This window comes from Hemiscyllium ocellatum, chromosome 9 (genome assembly GCF_020745735.1).
Source record: "Hemiscyllium ocellatum isolate sHemOce1 chromosome 9, sHemOce1.pat.X.cur, whole genome shotgun sequence".
Classification (NCBI taxonomy): Eukaryota; Metazoa; Chordata; class Chondrichthyes; order Orectolobiformes; family Hemiscylliidae; genus Hemiscyllium; species Hemiscyllium ocellatum.
Window position 1 is genome coordinate 23,156,441 of NC_083409.1, and position 26,628 is coordinate 23,183,068.

General features: G+C 42.7%; 1 protein-coding gene across 1 annotated transcript in view; it reads right to left on the bottom strand.

Moving 5' to 3' along the window:
- Positions 1 to 26,628, bottom strand: part of rabgap1l (RAB GTPase activating protein 1-like) — a 489,306-nt gene that overhangs the window by 407,791 nt on the left and 54,887 nt on the right. Inside the window, exon 4 of the mRNA XM_060830051.1 lies at positions 9,805 to 10,012. Coding sequence (XP_060686034.1) covers positions 9,805 to 10,012 — 208 coding nt within the window. The remainder of the gene's footprint in view (positions 1 to 9,804; positions 10,013 to 26,628) is intronic.

The window sequence follows — 26,628 nt, forward strand, 5'->3', positions numbered from 1 at the left end:
CACATCCAAATCATTTACGTAAATGACAAAAAGTAGAGGACCCAGCACCGATCCTTGTGGCACTTCACTGGTCACAGGCCTCCAGTCTGAAAAACAACCCTCCAGTCATAGACCTTTGAGCCAGTTCTGTATCCAAATGGTTAGTTCTCCCTGTATTCCATGAGACCTAACCTTGCTCATCAGTCTCCCATGGAGAACCTTGTTGAATGCCTTACTGAAGTCCATATTGATCACATCTACTGCTCTGCTCTTATCAATCCACTTTGTTACTTCTTCAAAAAACTCAATCAAGTTTGTGAGACATGATTCCCCACGCACAAAGATATGTTGACTATCCCAAATCAGTCCTTGCCTTTCTAAATACAGGTCAGGCTCACTGGTCTATAGTTCCCTGGATTGTCCTTACCGCCCGTCTTAAACAGTGGCACCACATTTGCCAACCTCCAGTCTTCCAGAACGTCACCTGTGACTATCGATGATATAAATATCTCAGCAAGAGGCCCAGCAATCATTTCTCTAGCTTCCCACAGAGTTCTTGGGTACACCTGATTAGGTCCTGGGGATTTATCCACCTTTACCTAAGTCACAACATCCAGCACTTCCTCCTCTGTGATCTGGACATTTTACAAGATGTCACCATCTGTTTCCCTACAGTATATATCTTGCATATCCTTTTCCACAGTAAATACGGATGCAAAATACTCATTTAGTATCACCCCCATTTACTACAGCACCACACAAAGGCCATCGTGCTAATCTTTGAGGGGCCCTATTCTCTCCCTAGTTACCCCTTTGTCCTTAATGTATTTGTAAAAACCCTTTGGATTCTCCTTAACTCTATTTGCCAAAACTATCTCATGTCCCCTTTTTGCCCTCCTGATTTCCCTCTTAAGTATACTCCTACTGCCTTTATACTCTTCTAAAGATTCACTCGATCTATCCTGTCTATACCTGACATATGCTTCCTTCTTTTTCTTAACCAAACCCTCAATTTCTTTACTCATCCAGCATTCCCTACACTTACCAGCCTTTCCTTTCACCCTAACAGGAATATACTTTTTCTGGATTCTCATTATCTCATTTTTGAAGATTTCCCATTGTCCAACCGTCCCTTCACCTGCAAACATATGCCTCCAATATGCTTTCGAACGTTCTTGCCTAATACCATCAAAATTGGCCTTTCTCCAATTTAGAATTTCAACTTTTAGATCTGGCCTATCCTTTTTCAACACTATTTCAAAACTTATAGAATTATGGTCGCTAGCCCAAAGTGCTCCCTCACTGACACATCAGTCACCTGCCCTACCTGATTTCCCAAGAGTAGGTCAAGTTTTACACCTTCTCTAGTAGGAACATCCACATACTGAATCAGAAAATTATCTTGTTGATCGACTATTACCTCCGAAGTCCCAGAAAAGTATTAAGAATGCTAGGTTTTGTAACAGTTCTACTTTAAAGGTCAATTTAACTCAAGACAGAGTGAAAAGGGGACTTAAAGGAGAGTTAATCAGCATTCATACATTAGTGCATGATCCATGTCATAGAGACATAGAAATGTATAGCACAGAAACAGACCCTTCAGTCCAATTCATCCATGCCGACCAGATATCCCAAATTAATCTAGTCACATTTGCCAACACATGGCCTCTAACCCTCTAAAACCTTCATATTCACACATCTATCCATTGAAATGTTGTAACTGTGCCAACCTCCACCATTTCCTATGGCAGCTCATTCCACACTTGCATTACCCTCTGCATGAAAAGGTTGCTCCTTAGGTCCCTTTTAGATCTTTCCCCTATCATCCTAACTTTATGCCCCCTCATTCTGGACAGCTCCACCCCAGGGAAGGGACCTTGTCAATTTACTCCATCCATATCCCTCACGATTTTATAAACCTCTGTAAGGTTCCGACACCCCAGTGAATACAGCCCCAGCCTCGTCAGCCTCTCCCTATAGCTCGAACCCTCCAACCCTGGCAACATCCTCATAAATCTTTTCTGAACCCTTTCAAGTTTCACAACATTCTTCCTATAGGAGGAAGATCAGAATTGCACACAATATTCCAAAAGTAGCCGAACCATTGTCCGGTTTTACCGCAACATGACCTCCCAACTCTTATACTCAATGCTCTAACCAATAAAGGAAAGCATACCAAACACCTTCTTCACTATTCTATCCACTTTCAATGAACCAAGAACCTGCACTGCAAAGTCTCTTCCTTCAGCAACACTTCTTAGAACCTTACTCTGAAGTGTATAAATCCTGCCCTGATTTGCCTTTCCAAAATGCAACACCTCACATTTATCTAAATTAAATTCCTCTGCCTGTTGTACTGCTGAGGTCACCTTCTTCACTGTCCACTACACCTCCAATTCTGGTATCATCTGCAAACTTACTAACTATACCTCTTATATTCACATCCAATCTTTTCAATAAATGACAAAATGCAATGGACCCATCACCAATCCTTGTGGCACATCACTAATCACACGTCTCCAGTCTGAAAAGTAACGCTCCACACCACCCTTTGACTTTTACCTTCAAGCCAGTTCTGTATCCAAATGGCTAGCTATCCCAGTAATTCCATGTGAAGTAACCTTGCTCATCAGTCTACCATGAGGAACCTTGTCAAACATCCAACTGAAGTCCTTATAGTCATGTCCACCCCTCTGCTCTCATCAATCCTCTTCGTTACTTCTTCAAAAAACTCAATCAAGTTACAATGTGGAGGTGCTGGTGTTGGACTGGGGTGGACAAAGTTGTGAGATTTTTAACTCAATCAAGTTAACGAGTCATGATTTCTCAAGAACAAAGCCATGTTGACTATCCCTGATCAGTCCCTGCCTTTCCAAATACAAGTAAATCCTGTCCCTCAGGATTCTCTCCAACAACTTGCCCACCACCGATGTCAGGCTCACTGGTCTATAGTTCCCCAGCTTTTCCTTACAACCTTTCTTAAACAGTGGAACCATGTTAGACAACCACCAGGCTTCTGACACCTCACCTATGACAATTGATGGTACACATATCTCAGCAATGGACCCAGTAATCACTTCATAAAATCCCTACAATGTAGGAACAGATCATTTCGCTCAACAAATCCACACGACCCCTTGAAGAGTAACACACCCAGACTCATTCCCCTACTCTACTACCGTACACTAATGCATCTAACCTACACATCCCTAAGCACTATGGGTAATTAAGCACTGCCAATTCACTTAAGCGGCACATCTTTGGATTGTGGGAGGAAACCAAAGCACCCGGGGCAAATTCACGCAGACACAGGGAGAGTGTACAGAGAGCTGCCAAAGGCTGGAATTGAACCCAGATCCCTGGTGCTGTGAGGCAGCTGTGCTAACCACTGATCCGCCTCACCGCTCCACAGAATTCTCAGGTATACCTAATTAGGTCCAGGGGATTTATCCACCTTTATGTATTTTAAGAAATCCAGCACCACCTCCTCTGTAATTTTTCACTGTCGGCTGCAGAAACATGTCTGTGCCTCTGACTAGAGAGTCCCCTATCACAATCAATCGCCTGGAACCTGATGTACCCCTTGTTATATTAAAGCCAGTCTCACTACCAGAAACTTGGCTGTTCGAACTACATTCCCCTGAGAGTCCATCAGCCCCTACATTTTCCAAAAACAGCATACTTCTTTGAGATGGGGATAGCCACAGGAGACTCCTGCAGTACCTACTTCCTCCTCCTACCTTTCCTGGAAGTAAGCCATCTACCTGACTGTATCTGCAGTTTTTCTCCCTTCCTGCAGCTGCCACCCATCACACCACCGAGCTTCTGTAAAGTCCTCATTGCCTCTAAGTGCTGCTGCAACTGATCCATGCGATCTGATAGGATTTGCAAACAAACACAGACATAATCATCAGTAACATGGAAATGCTCCTTATTCACCCACATCCAACAGGAAGAGCATATCACATTCCAAAGGCCATCATTGCACCTTAATCTACAGACCCAGAAAATAGCACAGTCATACTAGTCTAAAAAAGACTGGTCCAGGCTTAGTACCCATGTTTTATAGTTTTTAAAATTTAATCAAGAGACAGACCTTAACGAAACCTATAATCAAAAAGAACTCACTCACAATTGTAGATTTACAACAAAAAAAAACAGTATGGTTACACCTGGATCTCCTACACAGGTTACTCCAAGGTCAGCTATGATTTTCACTGTTTGTTAATTTTTCTTAGACGCACTCCAATGTCCAGAGATACTTGAACTCAAACAGCAAAGGCAATGGCTGTGCAGAGTTAATGCTGCGTCAGACAGCAGTGGAGGTTTCTTTCTCATTTGATTCACTGACCGTGTGGTCTCTGCCTTTGTCTCTCTCTTCCTCTTTTTTCAAGTACTGTTCATGTCACCGTACAAATGGCTTAGGGTGCCAGAGAGCATAGGAATTGTACAACCAGATTACACACTTGCCCTTGAACTCCACAGTTAGGTGGCACTGCCAGGATCCAGAAGAGAAATGGAGGAAGAAAGCCCCATGGTACACCATGTAAGAATGCTAATGGAGCCCACAATCAGATTGAAAAGACTGGGTTGGGGGCATTTAAACAAGCATGTAGATCCTCCTAGCTTTTGCTCATGGAAGGAATCTCCAATTCACTAACTGTGAAAATTAATTCTGGGGTTAAAGTTACCAGGCTGTGAAAAGGAAAGAACAGAGCCAAATCTCCGGGAAGCAAGAACTACTTTGGACTGGTTGTAGGAAATTGAATGTCCACCTAAGAGACTATTTAAAATATAGCTGTAGCATAGAAGCTTTGGTTGTAATAAAAATTAAGAGAAAAGTATCTTTCCATATTTTAAAATACAAGTTGCTTGCAAAATAATGTTGAAATGTTTAGTCAATATTGCTTTTTTCCTTGCTGCAAAAATTAGAAAAATTAAGAGATAAAAAGTCTAGTTTTAGGAATAAATGAGAAAATAGGGAAATAGCAAGTTCAGTATAACGGTCCTTCTAGCTAGTCCACACTGGCACCGAGCCTTGGGTCTGCATTGGGCCTTGATTCCTGACTGCTCTGGGCTTCACCTCAAAGCTCTCCAGGCCAGGAGACAGCCTTGGAAGCACCTTGAACCTGGAAGTCCAAGCTGAGGCCACATTGGGCCAACAGACCACCACGCTGGGCTAAGAGAGCGCCACGCCGGGATGGGAGACTGCCACGCTAGGTTGGGAGACACCATGCCGGGTTGAGAGGACGCTTTGCAAGGTCTCTGCTGAAGCCGGGAGAGCGAGAAGAAAGAAAAGAGAAGGAGGAAAAAAAAGGGTCTTTAAATATGAAATCCTGTACAAATCCTTTTTACTGGCCCCCGGGAATTAGTTTTATTTTTCTAAAAGGTTAATTAACAGAGATTGTAACAGTAGTCAGTCCAAAGTGGCAGCGGAGTAAATGCCAGCTTCAGACAGAGCTCATCCGCTCCATTAATTTCTTTTTTTTTCCTCCTCTTTTCTTTCTTCTCGCTCTCCCGGCCTCAGCAGGGACCTGGCAAAGCGCCTTCTTGGCCTGGCATGGTGATCTCCCAACACAGCGTGGCAGTCTCCCATCCCGGCATGGCACTTTCTTAGCCCAGCGTGGTGGTCTCTCGGCCCAGTGTGGCCTCAGCTTAGACTTCCAGGTTCAAGGTGGTTCCAAGGCAGTCTTCCGGCCTCAAGAGCTTTGAGGTGAAGCCCACAGCAGTCAGGAATCAAGGCCCAGAGCAGACCCAAGGCTCGGTGCCAGTGTGGACTAGCTAGAAGGACCGTTCTAATGAACTTTTTTATTTATCTATTTTCTCATTTATTGCTAAAACTAGACTGTTTATCTCTTCATTTTTCTAATTTTCTTTTCACAAGAACTTGCACTGAAGAATCTGTACCAAGGTACCTTGTACCTAAGATGATATCATAAGTGGTGACTTCTAAACTTTTCACTGCACTCATTTGAGTACTTGACAATAAAGCTAATTCAATTCAATAAATAGATGGATAAATAAATTCAAACTAACTTGATATAAAACTCACATTTTTCAAAGTCTGAAAAACTGACAAATTTATTTGAAGTAATCACAAAGATACATTATTTTATTCTTAAGAAACAGTTAAGAAACTGTTCCTTAATTGGATGATGATAATAGGCAGTAACTTCTCAAAAACCACTTGTTTTAATATATGTTCATTAAACTCTTTATAGTGGGATTCATAATTCAAAAAAATCTTAGGGATTCTAAAACTACAGACCATCAATATAAGGAGGCAGTGAGGTCTGGGGATGCCGGAGATCAGAGTTCAGAGTGTGGTGCTGGAAAAGCACAGCAGGTCAGGCAGCATCCGAGGAGCAGGAAAATCGACGTTTCGGGCTGTAGCCTGATGAAGGGCTCTTCGGATGCTGCCTGACCTGCTGTTCCAGGAACACACTCTCAACCGTCAATATAAGATCCAGTACAGAATTCAGAAAAAAACATCTTTATCTAGAGAGTGGTTTAAATAAAAAAAAACTTGCTACTATGTGCAGTAGTTACAACAAAACTACAGATGCATTTCAGGGAAAGTACATGATGGAGGAAGGATCTGCAGAGGGATAACAAACAGTCAAAAATAAGACATTGTTCAGCAATCTTCAAACAGCCTAACCCAGCACCTACCAAAAGATACTGTGATATATTTTCTGTGACAGGATTGCCTGTTTCAGTGGGCTGTAAATCATTAGCTCAGTTGTTAACAGAACCAGATTTGTGTTAACCAGAACCAGATAGCAACTAAAGAAAGTGAAAATCAGATAGAATATTGTGAACAAACAACATTATATCAAAAGATAAAGAAGCCAAAGAAAGAAGAGCTGGGTAAATAAACACAACTCATCAACTTAGGGAACCTACTGGTCCAAAGGGCTAACAATCCATTTCTTTAAATATCTGCTCAACAGATGAGCAGTTCCTAAAAGGTCACAAATTGGTTGGTTACAGTTATTCAGAGAAAGTGATGTTGACCATAGCTCTTGATCCACTACAATCTTTGTGCAAAAGCAGGTTACCCAACAAAAAAAGAAAAACAGTACATGTACTCAAATCAGAACAGCATGAAACTTGGATGGGAATGTGGAGATAGTCATGGGGGCAACCCTATCTGAACTTCTCAGTAATAAAGGATACAGACAATGAGGTACTGTTGGATTTGAGTTTCGTGAGTTGTTGTATTGAACTGTAGGTTAACCATATTGCAGTCACAGTACACCGATGACGACAGTTCAACATTGATTGAATATTGAATGGAATGAACATATTTGAGTCAATTCCTCTGTTCTAGATTAAATTGAGCTGTTGTTGTGGCTGTACCCAGAAAGTGGGGGAACATTCTCTCAACATATCCTTGATCTCAGCTTTGCAAACAATGGAAAAGAGCATTGAATTGGGACATTTATTGCCGAAAAGGCTAATTTTTTTTACACATTTGTAGCCACTAACTGACAGGGCTGGTCTGGATTAACTTCTGGTCAATACTAAGCTACAGCATATTGAAGGTGGGAGACTCAAGCAGTGTTGGCATAATGAAGGTCAAGAAAAATAGTTTGGGCTTTCCCCTTTTTTGGATTAACTATGAACATCTCTTTTGGATCTACTGAAGGAGCAGCTGCAGATGGGTGGGCTGAGATTAGTTTCCTAAGTAACTCTCAATGATGTTTGAGGACTGTGACAGTTGGTCTCTGACAACCACAATTACTTATTTTGTATCATGTCTGACTTCATCCATTACACTGCTTTCAATTCAACCTCCACTGGCCTCAGACTTTCCCAGACTCTTTAGGACATTCTCAGTGCAAAGCTAAATGTCACAGAGATGGTCCAGCCATATAAATACTGTGGCCACAAGGGTGTGTTAGAAGCTGGAAATTCTATGGCAAATAACTCACCTCCTGACTCCCCAAAGGAATGGGTGCAACGCCAACAACACTCAACAAACTCAACAACGTTCAGAATAAAGCAACTTACTTGATTGGCACTCCATCCACTATCTTCAATATTCACTCTCTTCACCACCTAGTCAGAGTGCCAATGCAGCGCATACTATTTACAAAATGCACAGCTACATCTCACCAAGGCTCTTTGACACCTCTTCCTGTTGTGGAGGAGGCTAAAACGATGGGAAATTTTTTAAATATGAGGTCTCCTTTTAAGAAAGGGACAAAGAGAATTTTTGTTTTCTTTCAGAGTGTTGCTAAAGTTCTGCAAAAAGCAAGTTACCAAACATAGGAAAGAAAGAACAGGATACAGGGAATGAGGTACTGTTGGATTTGAGCTTCTCGAGTTGATGCACTGAATTGTAGGTTATCCATATTGCAGTCACAGTACACTAATGATGACAGTTCAACGTTGATTGAATATCGAATGGAATGAACACATTCAGGTCTTCCCCAGAAAGCAGTGAAGTCTGTTACTAAAGTTATTCAAGGCTAAATGAGGTCAATGTTTTGATCAGGAAGATTATGGGAGGCAGTGAAGCTGAGACCAAAAGCAATCATCATGTTATTTCCCAATGCTGCAGCAGGCTCAAAATGCCAAATGGCTCCTCCTTGTTCCAGCGTTTCTTCTAAACCCACAACCACTTCCATCTGGAAGATACACGGGGACAAGTTTCCCTTCAAGCCAAACACCATTCCTGGTTTGGAAATATATTACCATTCCTTCACTGCCACTGAATCAGAATCCTTGAACTCCCACCCTAAAGCATTGCGGGTGAATCTATACCAAATGGACTGCAGTGGTTTAAGAAAGCAGCTCACGACATCATATCAAGAACACCTGGGCGGCACGGTGGCACAGTGATTAGCACTGCTGCCTCACAGCGTCAGAGACCCAGGTTCAATTCCTGTCTCAGCCAACTGGTTGTATGGAGTTTGCATATTCTCCCCGTGTCTGCATGGGTTGCCTCCGGGTGCTGCTGCTTCCTCCCACAGTCCAAAGAATGTGCAGGTTAGGTGAATTGGCCATGCTAAATTGCCCGTAGTGTTAGGTGAAGGGGTAAAATGTAGGGGAATGGGTCTGGGTGAATTGCTCTTTGGAGGGTCGGTGTGAACTTGTTGGGCCGAAGAATCTGTTTCCACACTGTAAGTAATCTAAACTGATCTAAAAAAAACACCTGGGAAGGTCAATAAATCCTGGACCACCAATCATGCCCACATCCCATGAATAAAAAAAAAAGACAGCAACTTCAACTTCTCCTTTAGTATTGACAAGAATGTTTGGATCAAGGCTGGAATGTGTGCTTCAAGCATTATCCAACTTAAATATTGATTATCTGATTAATTCCACATCATCAGGTTTGATGCAGGGTCACGGTTGTAAAAGAATCACCATTTCATTTCTGAAATTCCGGTTCTATATTCAACCCACATTCCCCTGAAGTAGAAAGTCTCTCTCTCTGCTGATCTCACATTGGCATGATAACCAGCTTCATTGTTGGAAACCACAGGAAACTAAACCATAGTTTAACTCAATTAAGAAATTTCATATATCAAATCAAATTTTTAAAAGAATTACACTAGTGCAGGGACAGAAATTACTCCCTGTGATTATAGTTAACTGAGAACAATTGATGTCAACATTGAGTCAAATCTCAAAAACAAGTGCCATTCCCAAGGTTGATATCACTCAACATGTGCACAGCATGAAGGCTTGCATACCATCTTGAGATTTCCTTTGTTAAATTAAAGGTAATTATCCTCATTATTTATAGCTAACATCAATTAGGTAGTAAAGTTTGAAAAATAATGCAAAAGCAGAATAACTGGCCAGCCTTACCTTACGGATCCATCTGCAACATTTGGCACATACAAGGTTACGTGGATAGGAACTCGGCAGCTGGCATGGAGGTTGGCCATGGCACGAAGAGCCTCTGCTTCATCGCGAGGAGAAGTCACCTTAGTGCAGCCCAGGTAAGTTAACTTGTTGAACAGCACACTCTCCTCTTCCTCAGCACTGGGTGATGCAACTTTAGGTGCAAGGAGTTCTGTTGAAAATATATCCCAAATCAGTCTGATTGCAACAGGATGAAGTACATCACACTGACATCACAGTGACTTCCAGCATGCAATTTCCAGGAAAAACAACTGAAAATATTGGAAAGACAGCTGTCCCCCACACCCCCCCTCCCCACCCCATACCCACAGGGGACACGTTCATCGACCTACTGCAGAACCCCGAAACCACGGATAGGAGCGAACCCATTCATTTTTAAATGGGAAATGTACCTTCCCCGCAGCCTCCTGGCCTCTGGTTCGGGAACATTCCCTATAATATGTTCGGGCCGCAATAAACCGCAGGTAACTGAAAACACAGTAACCAGACCCGCAGATACGGGGATCGCCCTGTACACATTGTGTCATGGTGAGCGAAAATCTGCGTTGGGAACAGGTGAGCTGTTACACTTTGGGAGCACACCTTCACTTGACTCCATATTTTCACATAAGACTGCCGACCTATTAAGATTGCTTTGCTTCTAAGGAGCACTATCTATTGAGTGGAACGGAGCACACAAATTCTGAGAAAAGCCTCATCAGCAATGACCTTCCTTTGTGACAATTTGTAATATCCTGCTACATCAATAAATTACTAAATGAAATTAATTCCACTCCCTGAAAGGTGAGTAGATAGCTGGGATGGAACAGAGTGTAGGAAACCAGATCATCTGTAGAATGTTCATAAAAAGCAGGAACGTTTCTATCTTACCAATCATATATTCAGGGTGAGCTTGTCAATTGTATAAATAATTGGCTTAACAATAGGAGATAGAGTAATGGGATGTTGCTTTTCGGATTTCAGGTCTGTGAACAGTGGTGTTCCAGAGGGACTGGTTCTGGTTCCTCTTATGTTTGTCATTTATATTAATGATTTGGATGAGAATATAGAAGGCATGGTTAGTACGCTTGCAAAATTGGTGGCATAGTAGACAGTGAAGAAGGTTTTCTAAGATTACAAAGGAATCTTGATGAAATGGTTCAATGGGCTGAAAAATGGCAGATGGAGTTCAATCTGGATAAATGCGAGGTATTGCATTATGACACACCAAAGGTAGGGCTTGTACAATTAATGGTACAGCCTTGTGTACTGTTGTAGAACTGAGGGGCCTAGAGGTTCAGGTATATAATTCTTTGAAGTTTGCATCATGTACAGAAAGGATGGTTAAAAATGCTTTAGGGACACTTGCCTTTGAGTATAGGAGTAGGGAAGCCATATTGAGGTGACCACAGAATAGAATCCCTCCAGTGTGAAAACAGGTCATTTGGCTCAACAAGTCCACACTAAACCTCTGAAGAGTATCCCAAACAGATCCATTCCCCTACTCTATCCCTGTAACCTTGCATTTCCCCTGGCTAATGCATTTAACCTATGGGCAATTTAGCATGGCCAATCCTCCTAACTTGCACATCTTTCGACTATGGGAGGAAACCAGAGCACCCTGCAGTAACCCATACAGACACGGGAGAACATGCAAACTTCACACAGATAGTCGTCATAGTTGGAATCTGAGGCAGTAGTGCTAACCATAGAGCCACCGTGCCAGACAGGACATTGGTGAGATCTTTTCTGGACTACTGTGACCAGAATTCTAGTCACCCCAGTTATAGGAGGGATATTAAGCTGGAGGTGGTTCAGAAGAGATAGAGTTAATAGTAGTTATCTTTTCCATAGGATGGAGGATTTCAAAGGAGGGGGCATGCTTTTAACAGGCAAATCTTTACAGAGACGGTGGTTCTTATATGGAATGAACTTTCAGAGGAAGCGTGGATGCAGGTACAAATTACAACATTTAAAAGACATTTACATTTAAAAGACATTTGGACAAGTACAGAACAACCTCTGTCATCCAAACATCAATTATCCAAATTTTGGATAATTCAAACAAGATCTCAAGGGCCCGTAAAAACATTACATAAAAGAGGTATTACCAACACTGTTGCGATGATCACATCTTTTGCTTACAATGATTAAAAGTGAATTCGGATGACTGAAATGCTGCCGATAACAGTCCTGGACATCAATGGGAGCCCAGGCACTGTCTCCAAAACTGTTAAAACTATGCTTTTAAAACACACAGAGCAGCTTTGCAGCAGTCCCCGAACTTTGCAACTGACAGATGTGAAAACTGTCAGTTTTCTCTGAGGAAGTAGCAAGATGGAGGTTTGTGTAAAACCACCCCGACACATGCCTCTGAGCAGCAAATAAATGGAAAATAAAATACCAGAGGCTAGAATTCCCTCACTCAGTTTGCACTTTTCATGTTCCCAACAGCGCCATTAAAGTCTTCAGATTTGAAAGGAGGAGAATTTGCAAACATGCCTTTTTTTTAAGATAACAGCCAGCTCCATCTAACCAGGGGGGTCACAGCAAGCACTGGGGGTTTTCTAGAGTTCGTGACACCCCCACCACCATCCTCATCCTCAGAGTTACACACAGAGGTGTACCCTGCCATACAAACCCCACTTCCCCAGATAATCTCTCCAACATTGTCCTGTCCAGGGCAGAGTGGGAACGTGTCAAAAGGTTGCAGTAAAAAGCTTGTGTGTGTCTGTGTGCATGCCTGCCTGCTTGCTCAGAAACAAACCCTGAGACAGAGGGAGGAAGCAAGGGAGGCAGATAGAGGAAAAAGGAAACTTCAAAAAACTCCAAGTCCTGGAGGAGGGGCATTCTGTCAGTTATCCAAACAATCAGCTATTCAGGTAATTCAGTCTTATTCAGGTAATCAAGGTTGTTCTGTACATGAATAGGAAAGGTTTAGAGGGATATGGGCGACAACAATGCTTGCTTAGAGTATGAAAATTGTTGCTCAATTATACTCTATTATCTGTGAACACCTGCTTCAGAAATGCCAACATGTAACAGAGGAATGATATATCATTGATTTCTCAGGCTTTCTGCTCACCTGAAGGTAGCAAAATACTAAGTGCAGAAAATTCAAATTCCTACACCTATCATAGCAAGAGTTGAATCCAGGTCTCCAGAATATTAGCTAAGTTTCTTGATTAATGCTCTAGTAATAATGCCACGAGGCCATCACCTCCCACCCTGCAATTCACACCCTCCACCACTGGTGCAACACAACTGCAATACATGCTATCCTCAAGACACGCCTTAGCACCTTGTCAAAATTCTGGGACCAAAGTTTCCAAACCTGCGACCTGTTGCAGCTCTTGCAGATCAGGGCTGAAGCGACAAGAACGCAATCACCTCCAAGCTCATGGCATGACTGAGAAACATGTTGTCATTGCTTTATCATTACTGGGTCAAATTCTCAGAACTCTCTACCTGAATGACATTCTGGGTGTACCTATACTATATGGACTGCAACAGTCCAGAACGGCAGTTCAGCACCACATTCTCAAAGGCTGGGCCAAGTCTAGGTCTAATCAGCAACACTCTTATCTCAACAATTCTCCAGTGCTGGGGTCTCACTGATCCTGTATTTGCACAAAATTTAATACAAGCTACGGCACAGAAACAGGCCATGCAGCCCAACAGGTCTCTGTCAGCATGTACATCCCACAAAAGCTTCCTTCGAGGTTCCTCATCTAACCTCTACAAGCATACCCTTCCTTTCCTTTCTCCCATGCCATGCAGACTTATCTAGCTTCCTCTTTAAAGGATCCATGTATTCATGTCAAATATTCCATGTGGTAACAAATTCTACATTCTCAGAATTCTGTGGATAAGATTAACCCCTGCATTCCTTATTGGATTTATTATTGATTCTCTTATATCAATGATCAGCATTCCTTTCAAATTTCTTTACACTGGGTACATCCTTTTTAACCCACAAACTGTATGTATTTAGGTTATGATTTTCAAAATTGATTAGATTCCCTAGAGTGGAAACAGGCCCTTGGGCCCAGCAAGTCCATAATGACCGTCCGAAGAGTAACCCACCCAGACCCATTTCCCTATACTTCCCCCTAATGCACCTAACAACATGAGCAATTTAGCACGGCCAATTTATTTGACCCACATATCTTTTGGATTGTGGGAGGAAACCAGAGCACTCGGAGGAAACCTGCGCAGACACTTGGAGAATGTGCAAACAGACAGTCGCCAGAGGCTAGAATCAAACCTGGGTCCCTGGTGCACTGAGGCAGCAGTGCTAACCACTGAACCACCATGCCGAACTCACTGCATGAGTAATTCTGAGACCCAGACAGAAGTTCTGGTGACATGGGTTCAAGTTGCATGGCATGAAGTGAAATTTTAATTCAACAGAATCTGAACCTAAAAGCTAGCTTAATATAATCACTGTTCATTGCCATAAAACTCTATCTAGTTCACTTATGGGCTTTAGGGAAGGAAATCCACCATCCTTACCCGGTGTGGCCTACATGTGATTCCAGACCAAAAACAACATGGTTGACTCTTAACTGCCCTCTGAATTGGTCTGCCATTCAGTTCAAGGGCAATTAGGGATGGGCACCAACACTGACCCACATCTCATGAAGAATAATAAAAAAAGAAACAGACTCACCCTATACATAATGTAGCTACAAGGGAAGGTATCTACAGAGACTAGGGATCCTGCAGTGTGCAACTCATCTCCTGACTCCCCAAAACTTATCCGTAATCCAAAATGTTGGAACTTTCTCCTGATGAATGACAAATGTTTGAGTGACTTACGTGGTTCAGAGTGCAGCATATGAATGTAAGAACTAGGAGCAGGAATAGGCCGTCTGGCTCTTTGAGCATACTCCGTCATTCAATAAGATCATGGTTAATCTTATAGACAATAGGTGCAGGAGTAGGCCATTCTGCCCTTTGAGCCTGCACCACCACTCCAATATGATCTTGGCTGATCATCCTTAATCAATATCCTGTTCCTGCCTTATCTCCATAACCATTGATTCCATTATCCTTGAAAGCTCTATCCAACCATTTCTTAAATGAATCCAGAGACTGGGCCTCCACTGCCCTCTGAGGCAGAGCATCCCACACAGCCACCACTCTCTGGGTGAAGAAGTTTCTCCTCAACTCTGTCCTAAATGGTCTACCCCGTATTTTTAAGCTGTGTCCGCTGGTTCGGCACTCACCCATCAGCGGAAACATGTTTCCTGCCTCCAGAGTGTCCAATCCTTTAATAATCTTATATTTCTCAATCAGATCCCCTCTCAGTCTTTTAAACTCAAGGGTATACAAGCCCAGTCGCTCCAGTCTTTCAGCGTAAGGTAGCCCTGTCATTCCAGGAATTGACCTCGTGAACCTACGCTGTACTCCCTCAATAGCCAAAATGCCTTTGCTCAAATTTGGAGGCCAGAACTGCACACAATACTCTAGGTGTGTTCTCACCAGGGCCCTGTACAGCTGCAGAGGAACCTCTTTGCTTCTATACTCAATCCCTCTTGTTATGAAGGCCAGCATGCTATTAGCCTTCTTCACTACCTGCTGTACCTGCATGCTTACCTTCATTGTCTGGTGTACAATAACACCCAGATCTCTTCGTACTGCCCCTTTACCCAAACTGATTCCATTTAGGTAATAATCTGCCTTCCTGTTCTTGCCACCAAAGTGGATAACCATACATTTATCCACATTAAACTGCATCTGCCATGCATTTGACCACTCACCTAACTTGTCCAGGTCACCCTGTAATCTCCTAACATCCTCCTCACATTTCACCCTGCCACCCAGCTTAGTATCATCAGCAAATTTGCTCACATTATTACTAATACCACTTTCGATATCATTAATATATATTGTAAAAAGCTGCAGTCCCAGCACTGATCCCTGCGGTACCCCACTGGTCACTGCCTGCCATTCTGAAATGGAGCCATTTATCACTACTCTTTGTTTCCTGTCAGCCAACCAACTTTCAATCCAAGTTAGTACTTTGCCCCCAATATCATGCGCCCTAATTTTGCTCACTAACCTCCTATGTGGGACTTTATCAAAAGCTTTCTGAAAGTCCAGGTACACTACAACTATTGGATCTCCCTCGTCCATCTTCAGGGTTACATCCTCAAACAATTCCAGAAGATTAGTTAAGCATGATTTCCCCTTCATAAATCCATGCTGACTCTGGCCTATCCTGTTTCTACTATCCTGATGTGTCGTAATTTCATCCTGTATCATAGACTCCAGCATCTTTCCTACCACTGAGGTCAGACTAACTGGTCTATAATTTCCTGCTTTTTCTCTCCTACGTTTCTTAAAAAGTGGTACAACATTAGCCACCCTCCAATCCACAGGAACTGATCCCGAATCTATCAAACTCTGGAAAATAATCACCAACACATCCATGATTTCTCGAGCCACCTCCTTCACTACCCTGGGATGTAGACCATCAGGCCCCAGGGACTTATCAACTTCAGACCTAACAGTCTCTCCAACACCAATTCCTGGCAAATATAAATTCCCTTAAGTGCAAGTCCTTCAGCCACTGTTACCTCAGGGAGATTGCTTGTGTCTTCCCCAGTGAACACAGATCTGAAGTACCATTCAATTCTTCTGCCATTTCTTTGTTCCCCGTAATATATTCTCCTGTTTTTGTCTTCAAAGGCCCAATTTTAGTCTTAACCAGTTTTTGCCTTTCACATACCTAAAAAAGCTTTTACTATCCTCCTTTAGATTTTTGGCCAGTTTATCTTCGTACCTCATTTTTTCTCTGCGTATTTCCTTCTTAGTAATCCTCTGTTGTTCTTTAAAAGCTTCCCAGTCCTCCTTTCTTCCACTTATCTTTGCTATGTTATACATTTTCTCTTTTAACTTTATATGTTTCTTAACTTCCCTCGTCAGCCACAGCCACCCATGCCTCCTCCTAGGATCTTTCTTCCTTTTTGGAATGAACTGATCCTGCATCTTCTGCATTATACACAGAAATATCTGCCATTGTTCCTCCACTGTCATCCCTGCTAAGGTATTGCACCATTGAACTTTGGCCAGCTCCTCCCTCATAGCTCCACAGTTCCCTTTATTCAACAGAAATATTGTCACTTTCGATTGTACCCTCTCCCTCTCAAATTGCAGATTGAAGCTCATTGTTTTATGGTCACTACTTCCCAATGGCTCCTTCACTTCAAGGTCCCTGACCAATTCTGGTTCGTTGCACAATACCCGGTCCAGAATTGCCTTCTCCCTGGTAGGCTCCAGCACCAGCTGTTCTAAGAATCCATCTCAGAGGCATTCCACAAAGTCTCTTTCTTGAGGTCCATTACCATTCTGATTCTCCCAGTCTACCTGCATGTTGAAATCCCCCATAACAACTGTAGTAACATCTTTGCTACAGGCCAATTTCAGCTCCTGATTCAACTTACATCCAACATCCAGACTACTGTTTGGGGGCCTGTAGATAACTCCCAAGAGGGTCTTTTTACCCTTAGAATTTCTCAGCTCTATCCATACTGACTCTACATCCTCTGATTCTAGGTCCCCCCACGCAAGGGACCGAGTATCATCCCTTGCCAACATGGCCACCCCATCCCCTCTGCCAGTCAGTCTGTCCTTACGGTAGCACGTATAGCCTTGAATATTCATTTCCCAGGCCCTGTCCACTTGAAGCCACGCCTCAGTTATCCCCACAATATCGCATCTGCCAATTTCCAAAAGAGCCTCAAGCTCATCCATCTTATTTCTAATGCTTCGTGCATTCATATATAGTATTTTTAATTTGTTACTGCCCTCACCCTTCCCATCAACTCCTATTTCACTCAACCTTACAGCACGATCCCTTTTTGAGTTTTCTGCCTCATTGACACAGTTGTCTTTCTTGACTTCCCTGGTTCTAACTTTCCCTTCAATTTCCTTCTTAAACATCCAGTTTGTCCCCTCCCCGCCACTACTTAGTTTAAACGTAGCTGTGTTGCAAGAGCAAACCTGCCTGCCAGAATGCTGGTCCCTAACCTATTAAGGTGTAAACCGTCTCTCTTGTATAATTTATGCTTACCACAAAACATACCCCAGTGATCCAAGAATTTAAATGCTTGCTTCCTGCACCAGTTCTCCAGCCACACATTCAAGTCCATTATCTCCCTGTTTCTGGCCTCACCAGCCTGACGATCTGGAAGCAAACCGGAGATAACCACCCTGGATACCATCCTGCTTTTCAGCCTTCTTCCTAGTTCTCCTAAGTCCCGCTGTAGTGTGTTCCTCCTCTTCTTCCCGACATCATTTGTGCCGACATGTACCACCACCTCTGATTCTTCACCTTCGTCCTTGAGGATTTCCTGCACCCTGTCTGTGATGTCTTTAACCCTGGCACCAGGAAGGCAACACACCATCCTTAAATCCCGCCTGCTGCCACAAAAACCCCAGTCAGTTCCTCTCGCGATGGAGTCCCCTAATACCACAGCTCTGTGCGATGTCTGACTCTTCCGCTCTGCCTCCACTCCAACTCCTGATTGACGGACCTGGCCGCCTCACGGACTGGCAGTGTCATCTGTCTCTACTGCTTCCAAAAGATTCAACTTGTTCCTGATAGGTACATCCCCCGGTATCTCTTGCACCTGTCTCCTCTCTGCCTTTCTCATCGTCTGCTCTCTTCTGGTATGGTCAGTGTAATAACCTCGCTGAAGGTCTTGTCCAGAAAGATCTCGTTGTCTCGGATGAGCCTAAGGTCCTCGAGTTCTTTCATCAGTGCTGCAATATGTACGGTCAATAGCTAAACGTGCACACACCTTCCACACAGATACGAGCCAGACACACCAGAGTCGTTGACCTCCCACATCAAGCTCGTAGCACACTGAACCAGCTTGGCAGTCATGTCTTCACCCTCTTAACTGTGGCGTAATCAGTTCACTCAGCCTCCTTGTCAAAGATTCCTGAGCTAAAGCCTCACACTTTTCATGGACTCAGCCCTCTCACCCTTAATTTCTTTATTATGCAATAAAAATCTCTCTTAGCTTTAAAAACATCCATTAAACATCTAGTGTCAACTACTTCACTCGACAGGTTTATATCCCTCTAGGTGAAGAAGTTCCTTCTCAATTCAGTCCTAAATCTGCTCCCTCTAATTTTGGTGCAATGCCTTCTTGTCCTAGTTTCACCTGCCAGTGGAAACATCCTCTCTACTTCTATCTTATATATTCTGCTCATAATTTCATGTTTCTGTAAGATCCTCCCCTCATTCTTCTACATTCCAATGAATATAATCACAGTCTTCTCAGTTTCTCTTCATAAGTTAACCCCTCAACTTCAGAATCAAGCTAGTGAACCTCCTCTGCAGCCCCTCGAGTGCCAGTACATCCTTGCTCAAGTAAGGAGACAAAAACTGCACGCAGCACTCTAGGTATGGCCTCTCCAGCACCCTGTACAGCTATAACATAACCTCCCTGCTTTTTAAATTCAATTCCTTTCGCAATAAAGGACAAAATTCCATTTCCCTTCCTAATTACTTGTTGTACCTGCAGACCAACCCTCTGTGATTCATGCACACGGACACCCAGGTCCCCCTGCATAGCAGCATTTGCAACTTTTTACCATTCAAGTAATAATCCTTTTTGCTGTTATTCCTAACGAAATGGATGACATCACATTTATTAACATTGTATTCCATCTGCCAAACCTTTGCCCACTCACTCAAACTATCTACATCCCTCTGCAAACTTTAACAGTCCTCTGCACACTTCGCTCTGTCACTCATCTGAAAACTTTGACACACTACACGTAGTCCCCAACACCAAATCATCAATATAACTTGTGAATAATTGCAATCCCAACACTGATCTGAGGCACACCACGAGTTACTGATCGCCAACGAGGATAACAATCATTTATCCCCACTTTTTGCTTCGTGGTAGTCAACCAATCCCCTATCCATGCTAATACGCTACCCCCAACACCATGCATCTTTATCTTTTGCAGCAGCCTTTTGTGCAGCACCTTGTCAAAGGCCTTTTGGAAATCTAGGTACATCACACCTACTGGGTCCCCCTTGTCCACCTTGCTCATAATGTCTTCACAGAATTCCAAAAGGTTAGTTAAGCACGACCTACCCTTTATGAAACCATGCTGCATCTGTACAATGGGACAACTTCTATTTCTCCTTTGCTATTTCTTCTTTGATAATAGACTCAAGCATCTTCCCCACTACAGACATTAAGCTAACCTTTCTATAATTCCCCATCTTTTGTCTACCTCCTTTTTTAAACATGGCATCACATCTGCTGTTTTTCAATCTGCTGGAACTGCCCCAGCAAATTTTCTAAAATTCCAGCACTTGCTATTTCTTCAGCCATCATATTTAGTACATAGAACATAAAACATTACAACGCAGTACAGGCCCTTCGGCCCTCGATGTTGCGCCGACCTGTCATACCAATCTGAAGCCCATCTAACTTACACTTTTCCATGTACATCCATATGCAGTATCCTAGGATGTATTCCATTAGGGCCAGGAGACTTGTCTATCCTTAGCTTCATTAGCTTGCTCAACACCACTTCCATAATAATGATTGTTTCCAGGTCCTCACCTACCTTTGCCTCTTTGTCAATTACTGGCATGTTATTAGTGTCTTCCACTGTGAACACTGACACAAAATACCTATTCAATGCCTCCACCATTTCATCATATCCCATAACTAAATGTCCCTTTTCATCCTCAAATGGACCTACGTTTACTTTAGCCACTCTTTCTCGTTTTATATATTTATAGAAACTTTTGCTATCTATCTTTATATTTTGTGTCAGTTTCTTCTCATGTTATCTTTATAGGTCTTTTTGTGCTTCCTGTTGACCTTTAAAATTTTCCCACACTTCTCATTTCCTGCGGATCTTAGCCACTTTGTATGGTTTCTTTCTCAATTTGATAGTCTCTTATTTCTTTAGACATCCATGGCAGATTTTTTTTTTTTACAGTCCTTCCTTTTCACTGGAATAGACTTTTGATAAGCACTTTGAAAAATTGCTTTAAAGGTCCTCCACTGCTCATCAAACTGTGCCACGATAAAATGTTTGTTTCCAGTCTACTTTAGCCAAGTCCTCCCTCATCCTATTGCAGTGTCCTTTGTTTAAGCACAGGATGCTGATATTGGATTTTATCTTCACATTCTCCATCTGTATTCTAAATTCAACCATACTGTGATTGCTCCTTCCAAGAGGATCCCTAACCAGAAGATCGTTAATTGCTCCTGTCTCATTACACAGGACCAGATCTAGGATAGCTTGCTCCCTCGTCCTTTCCATTCCATACTCTTCAAGTGTGTAGCCTCATGTCTTAAAGGGAACACTGCTTGTTGTATCCTTGCTTTTGGACTCTCCCACAAACCAAACCATCTTCCATACTCTATTGCACCATCATTATTTTAAAGACCTCGATAATTTTAAAGATTCATTAATAATCTTGAGAAAAAAATGCACAAAATTATAATTATAATCGCTTAAAGAGTTCTAGTTTACTCTCAAATTTGCACTTCCTCTAGCTTCAATTTATTGTTCATGTAATATGGGGACAGGAACAATACTCTGAAGTGTGGTCGATGCAAGGTTCTCCAGAAGTTGATACAATATCTCTGGTGATACTAGAGTTGAATAATAGTGATTCATGAGATGTGGCTCTGATTGCAGATGATAAGAGTGTCTTTATGAAGAGGAGGAAAAGTTTAACTGGGTTCAACCTCAAGGTTATCCTCATGTCCCAAGACATCAGATATTTATCTCAGTAATCTGTAGAAGAGGATAAAAGCTTAAGGTTTTAGAGAAGGTAAGCAGCCATCCTTACCTGCTCTAGATAACCTGTGACTCCAGACCCACAGCAACATTGTTGACTCTTGGAAGGGTTTAATGTGGTGCAGCAGTGTGTGAACCATAGCAGTAGGTGAGCATGTGGAGTGTTTGAGGAGATCGTACAAGTTAAGACAAATAAGGCAAAAGTGAGGAGTGCAGATGCTGGAAACCAGAATTTAGATCAGAGTGGTGTTGGAAAAGCACAGCAGGTCCGAGGTGGAAGAAAATTGACGTTTCGGGCAAAAGCCCTTCATCAGGAATCAGGGCTTTTGCCCGAAGCATTCATTTTCCTGCTCCTTGGATGCTGCCTGACCTGCTGTGCTTTTCCAGAACCACTCTGGTCTAAATGCTGTTAAGACAAACAAGTCTAATAGGAAAATCAGACAGTGCCATATTAATGAACACAGCAGGACTAGCGGTCTGAAATGTACTTTTGTTAATGCAAGGAGTATAACAGGTGAGGCATATGAGTTTATAGGTGAGTGTAGTGGTGGAAAAGCACAACAGGTCAGGCAGCATCCGAGGGGCAGGACAATTGACGTTTTGGGCAGAAGCCCTTCATCAGGAATGAGGCTTGTGAACCAGTGGGCTAAGAGATAAATGGGAGGGAAATTGGGGCGGGGGGGAGGGAGGTAGTTGAGAATGCAATAGGTAGATGAAGATGGGGAAGAAGATGATAGGTCGGAGAGGAGGGTGGAGCGGATAGATTGGAAATGTCAAGAGGGTGGTGCCAAGTTGAAGACTTGGGAGTGGGATAAGGTGTGGTGGGAGGGGACATGAGGAAACTAGTGAAATATGAGTTTTTAGCATGGATTAGTACTTGGAATTATAATGCTGTAGCTATTTACAAAATTTGGTTGAGAAAAGGTCAGAACCGGCAGCTCATGGTTCCAGGGTTTAGATGTTTCAGGCAAGATACAGAGGGGTATAAAGAGTGAGTGAGTGAGTGAGTGAGTGAGTGAGTGTGTGAGAGAGAGAGAGAGAAAGAAAGAAAGTGTGTGGAGGAGAGAGAAGACAGAGAAGAGTTGCTTTACTGATTAAGAAGAATGTCACAGCTAAGAGAGGACACCTTGGATGGTTCATCCAGTGAGGTCATATGGGTAGAACTCAGGAATAAGATAGATGCAATCACTATGATGGGGTTATACCTCGAACCTTCCATTGGCCAGCAGGAGATAGAGGAACAGAAATGTCAGCATATTATATAAAGATATAAAAACAACAGGGCTGTTGTATTGAATGATTTTAACTTCCCCTATATTGACTGGGACTCCCTTAGTGCCAGGAGCTTGAATGAGGCAGAATTTGTTGAGTGCATCTGGAATGTTTCTTGAAACAATATGTCAATAGTCCAACGAGGCAATAGGCCGTACTAGATCTTGTACTGGGGAATGAGCCTGGCCAGGTGATCAAAGTTTCAGTAGAGGAGCAGTTAGGAACAGTGACCATAATCCCATAAGTTTTAAGATAGTTAAGCATGGATAAGGATATGACTAGTCCTCCAGTGCAAATGTTGGAGGAAGGCTAATGACAACAGCATTAGGCAGGAACTGAAGAAATTAGATTTGGGGTGGCTATTTGAAGGCAAATCTGCATCTGACATATGGGAATCTCAAGGTTTTAAAGGCCAGTTGATCAGAGTTTAGGACTGGCATGTTCCTGTGAAGATAAAAGTTAAGGATGGCAATTTTTGGGAGCACCGGATGACAGGAGATATTGGAAGTTTAATCAAAAAGAGAAAGGAAGCATATGTAAGGTTTAGGAAACTAAAATCAGACAAGGCCCTTGAAGAATATAAAGGAAGCAGGATAACTTAAATAAGGAATTAGGAGGGCTAAAAAGATCTTTGGCAAGTAGAATTAAGGAGCGTCCTGTGGCATATTAGATGTACATTAGGGGCAAGAAGGTAGCTTGGGAAAGGGTAAGTCCACTCAAGGACAAAGGACGGAATTTCTGAGTGCAGCCAGAGGAAGCGGGTGAGATCCTTCAAGAGTATTTTGTATCAGCATTCACTAACATGTGGATGATAGTAAGATTAGGGAGGAGTATGTTGACATTCTAGGGCATGTTGTTATTATTGAGGTGGTAGTGGTACTGGTGCCTTAAAAATTATTGAGAGAGACAAGTCTTCAGGGCCTGTATCCCAGAATACTGAGAAATGCAAGGGAAGAGGTTGCTGTGGCCTTGACAAAGCTCTCTGTTATCACCTATAGCCACAGGCAAGGTCACAGAAGACAGAATAGTAGCAATGTTGCTCCTTTGTTTAAGAAAGGCAACAGAGATACTCCAGGAAAATATAGGCTGGTGAGCTTTGGATCAGTAGTCGGGAAATTATTGAAGAAGATTGATTTGGAAAAGAATGACTTTATTAGGATGTTCAACATGGGTTACTGCTGGGGAGGTGTTATCTCACACATTTGATTGATGAAGATCATTAATTTACTAAAATGTCTGGCAAGGTCCTTCATGGGTAAGCTGGCCCAAAAGTTTAAGTCCCATGGGATCCACAGTTGGTAGGTTGGATACAAAATCTGCCTGGTCATAGAAGACCAAGAAGGGTAGTTATGGAGGGTTGTTTTTCTGACTGAAAGTTTGTAACCAGTGGTTTTCCACAAGGATCAGTGCTGGGACCTCTGCTGATTGTTATACATAAATGATTTACATGAAAATGTAGGTGGCCTGCTTAGTAAGTTTACAGATGACATGAAAATTGGTGCAATTGTAAGTAATGAGAAAGGTTGTCAAAGGATACAGCAGGATATAGATCAGTCAGAAAGTTAGGCAAAGAAATGACAGAATTCAATCCAGACAAGTGTAAGGTGATGCATTCTAGGAGGTAAATTGCAAGACCCTTCCGAACATTGGCAGACAGACGGATCTTGCAGTGCAAGTCCATAGCTCCCTGAAAGAACTAGTGGATAACACAAGTGGATAAGCTGACAAAAAGAGGTTTCCAGCATGCTTGCCTTCATTAGTCGGGGCACTGACTATACAAGTTGGCAAGTCAAGCTGCAGCTATATAAAACTTTTGCTAGGCCTCATTTGGAGTAGTGTGTGCAGTTCTGGTTGCCACATTATAGTGTAGTGATTGTAACAAGGTCAGCCAACTGGACCTCACAGAATATGAGCTCCCTGATTGAGGCTGTCAATTTGCGAAAAATTAGACAGGAATTAGCCTGGAAGTCCCCAACAATAACTCCAGACGTCATGAAGTCTCATGACATCAAGTCAAAACTGGTAAGGTAATCCCCTGTAGATTACCATCACTGAACGCCCCCACAATCAAATTCATAGGGACACTTTGATCAGAAACTGAACTGGACCAGCCATGTAAATACTGCAGCTAAAGGAGCAGGTCAGAGGCTAGGAATCCTGTAGTGAATATCTCACCTCCTAAACTCTCCTAAGCCTGCATACCATCTATAAGACACAAGTCGGGGTGGAATGGAGTGCAGCTCCAACACACTCAAGAAACTTCACAGATAAAGCAGTTCACTTGACTGGCACCAACCTATAAACATGCATTTCTGCCATCACTGACCTTCAGTAGCAGTAGAGTGTACCATTTACAAAATGCACTGCAGAAATTCACTAAGGCTCCTTCAACAGCATCTTCCAAATCCATGAGAAATATCATCTCACAAGAAAAGGACAGCAGAAACACCGGACCACCGCCACCTTCAAGGTTACCTCCAAGTTACACACCATCTGACTTGGGAATATGTTGTCATTCCTTTACTGTCACTGAATCCAAATCCTAAAACTCCCTCCCTAACAGCACTGTAGGTCTATCTACAGCAAATGGACTTCAGTGGTTCAAAAAGGCGGCTCACCACCATTATCTCAATTAGGGATAAGCAATAAATTCTTGCCCTTCCTCAGCTAATTAGTCAGTAATCTCCACCTTGAACACCACTTGGAGGAAGTTCTGAGGGCATAGATTGCATCATCGTATAAGGGAGTTCAACATCCATTAACAAGATTGATAGCAGTACTTATGGTGACAAACCTGGTTGAGTACTTAAGGAAATATCTGCAAGACTTGTCTTTCATTAAGTTATGAAGGAACCAACAACAGGGAAAAACCCACGAGATATTTTCTCATCAATCCATCTGTCATAGATTCAACTGCCAATGCCAACATAGGTAGATACTGACCTTGAAAAGGTGAAGTTGCATTGTCACGCTAAGGAAATTCTACATAAGTGTTGAACAGTGACTGCAACATGTGTTCAAGAAAGTAGTGAGACAGAAAGCAGGAAACTACAGGCCAGTTCACCTATATGGGAAATTCACTGGGAAATGCAAGAATCTATTATTAAAAAGGTAGTCGTAGCACATTGGAGAAATTCATACTACTATCAATATGATTTAGTGCAAAAAAAATCACATATGAGTTTATTAGATTAGATTAGATTACTTACAGTGTGGAAACAGGCCCTTCGGCCCAACAAGTTCACACCGACCCGCTGAAGCGCAACCCACCCATACCCCTATACTCACCCCCTACCTAACACTATGGGCAATTTAGCATGGCCAATTCACCTAACCCGCACATCTTTGGACTGTGGGAGGAAACCGGAGCACCCGGAGGAAACCCACGCAGACACGGGGAGAACGTGCAAACTCCACACAGTCAGTCGCCTGAGTCGGGAATTGAACCCGGGACTCAGGCGCTGTGAGGCAGCAGTGCTAACCACTGTGCCACCATGCCGCCCACTATCTTTCATTTGAGGATGTAAAAACAGAGTGGATAACTAAGAAGCAGTAGACGTAGTGCATTTGGATTTCCAAAAGGTAATCAATAAGATGTGACAATAACATTTACTCCACAAGATCAATGGTGTTAGGTTGACATATTATTACGGATGGAACAGGAGATTCGACGTTTCGGACATAAGCCCTTCTTCAGGAAGAAGATTCCTGAAGGGC